This window comes from Penaeus monodon, chromosome 29 (genome assembly GCF_015228065.2).
Source record: "Penaeus monodon isolate SGIC_2016 chromosome 29, NSTDA_Pmon_1, whole genome shotgun sequence".
Lineage (NCBI taxonomy): Eukaryota > Metazoa > Arthropoda > Malacostraca > Decapoda > Penaeidae > Penaeus > Penaeus monodon.
The window spans coordinates 22,145,576-22,147,047 of NC_051414.1; the positions used below are offsets into that span (position 1 = coordinate 22,145,576).

Consider the following 1,472-nt stretch of genomic DNA (forward strand, 5'->3'; position numbering starts at 1 on the left):
GAGTTTTGCAGTTTCATAGTGTTCAAGCATAGAATCCTGAACTCAGACATTTCAACAGCTTATTTTACTTTTCACCCAAGGAGTCTGTATATGGAATTAAGGGCTAGGGCTGGTCCCAGGAAAGTTTGTTGTGGGCTTGTCATTGTGCAGGTGGGTGGTAAGAAGGGGGAGAAAATTTTGCAGTATGACAAGACTTTGCCAATATTAGTGTGGATAGGTTTTTAAATTCTTTGATTATTATTTATTGTTGTTTATGGATTAAACATCTTTTCCTTTTGTTATTTGATTTAGAGAGCAGGAGTTAAAGTGGATGTATTCTAAAGACCATACATAACCTTTATAGATTGTCTCACCGTGTCCCTTTCTGTTTCAGGTGGAGGACAGTGGAATTAAAGATGCCACAGCAGGTTGCAGCTCCAGACCAAAGATGATCATTCTTTCCAATTTGTAATCTTTAGTCACAAACATTTTAAGCCGTATGTCTTGTGCATCATCCAGTACCCCCACCAGCCACCCCTACCCCTCTAAGCTAGGTTTCTTGAAATCTATTGACAGTCCCTTTAGTCTGTTACCATGTAGAGAGAAAAAAATCCTTCAGTGTAATAATATTGATATCAAATCGTATCGTAAATGCTTTCAGAATTAGACATTGTAATGTAATATTCTCCATCTTTTTAAGGATTGCATATTTTCCAGTTTTGTCCTCCTAGTTTTGGTTGTTTTAGATATATTTTCCATCTTTCTATACAGACAATTGTATAGATTTGACTTTTTCAAAGAATTTTAATCAGATTATACCTGAAATTTGTAGTAATTTGTCATTTAAAACTATAAATGTATATTAATGTAGTAAAACATCATTGATGACTTTCTGTTCAAGGGTTTGAGAAAGCCAATAACATTTCATGTGAATGAAAGTATGAGTGTAAATTCCCATTGTTCTTAAAGGTAAGGGCAGCTATAAAAGTATGTATGAGTGTATGCTTGTGCTGGGCAAATGATTTTCTCATTTTGTTTTTTCATTTTCCTTGGCATGAATTGTTTGCTGTAAGTTTAACATATCATTTTTAAATAACCATATTTGCATATAGAAACTGGATACTGACCAATCAAAATATGTACATGTGTCATATATAGTACCACGTAAGTGATGTTGGTTCAGTAATGGAGAATGGGATTGACACGTTAACTGTGTTCAGCTAGTCTTTAAAGAATATATTTCATGTATTTTGATTGCCAATCTTAGTTCATCATTATGCATTTTCATTTATTGCAGATAGATTGAACTCTTGTTCAAATTTCATTTTTCATGAATAAACCAAGATTTCTGATATGTATTGAAATATTATGAAATGGTATAGATGTATATCAAATATACTTAAAACTATGAATATAGTTTTCTTTTCCTATGGTAATACAACTGTATAAGAAAAGTACTTATTGTCTTTACGGATGACCTAATGTTATCAGTT

At 32.5% G+C, this 1,472-nt stretch overlaps 1 protein-coding gene across 5 annotated transcripts in view; it reads left to right on the forward strand.

Annotated features, from left to right (window-relative positions):
- The window catches only part of LOC119592020 (protein lin-7 homolog C-like), a gene marked incomplete at its 5' end in the record, with an annotated part of 38,315 nt that extends 36,924 nt beyond the window's left edge, over positions 1-1,391 (forward strand). For 3 of the 5 annotated variants that reach the window (XR_005230393.1, XR_005230390.1, XM_037940802.1), the window contains 1 exon segment: positions 374-1,391. Coding sequence is in view for 1 of the 5 variants with exons in the window: in XM_037940802.1 (XP_037796730.1) it covers positions 374-393 (20 nt within the window). 5 annotated transcript variants of the gene reach the window in all.
- Positions 1,392-1,472: the final 81 nt, after the last annotated feature.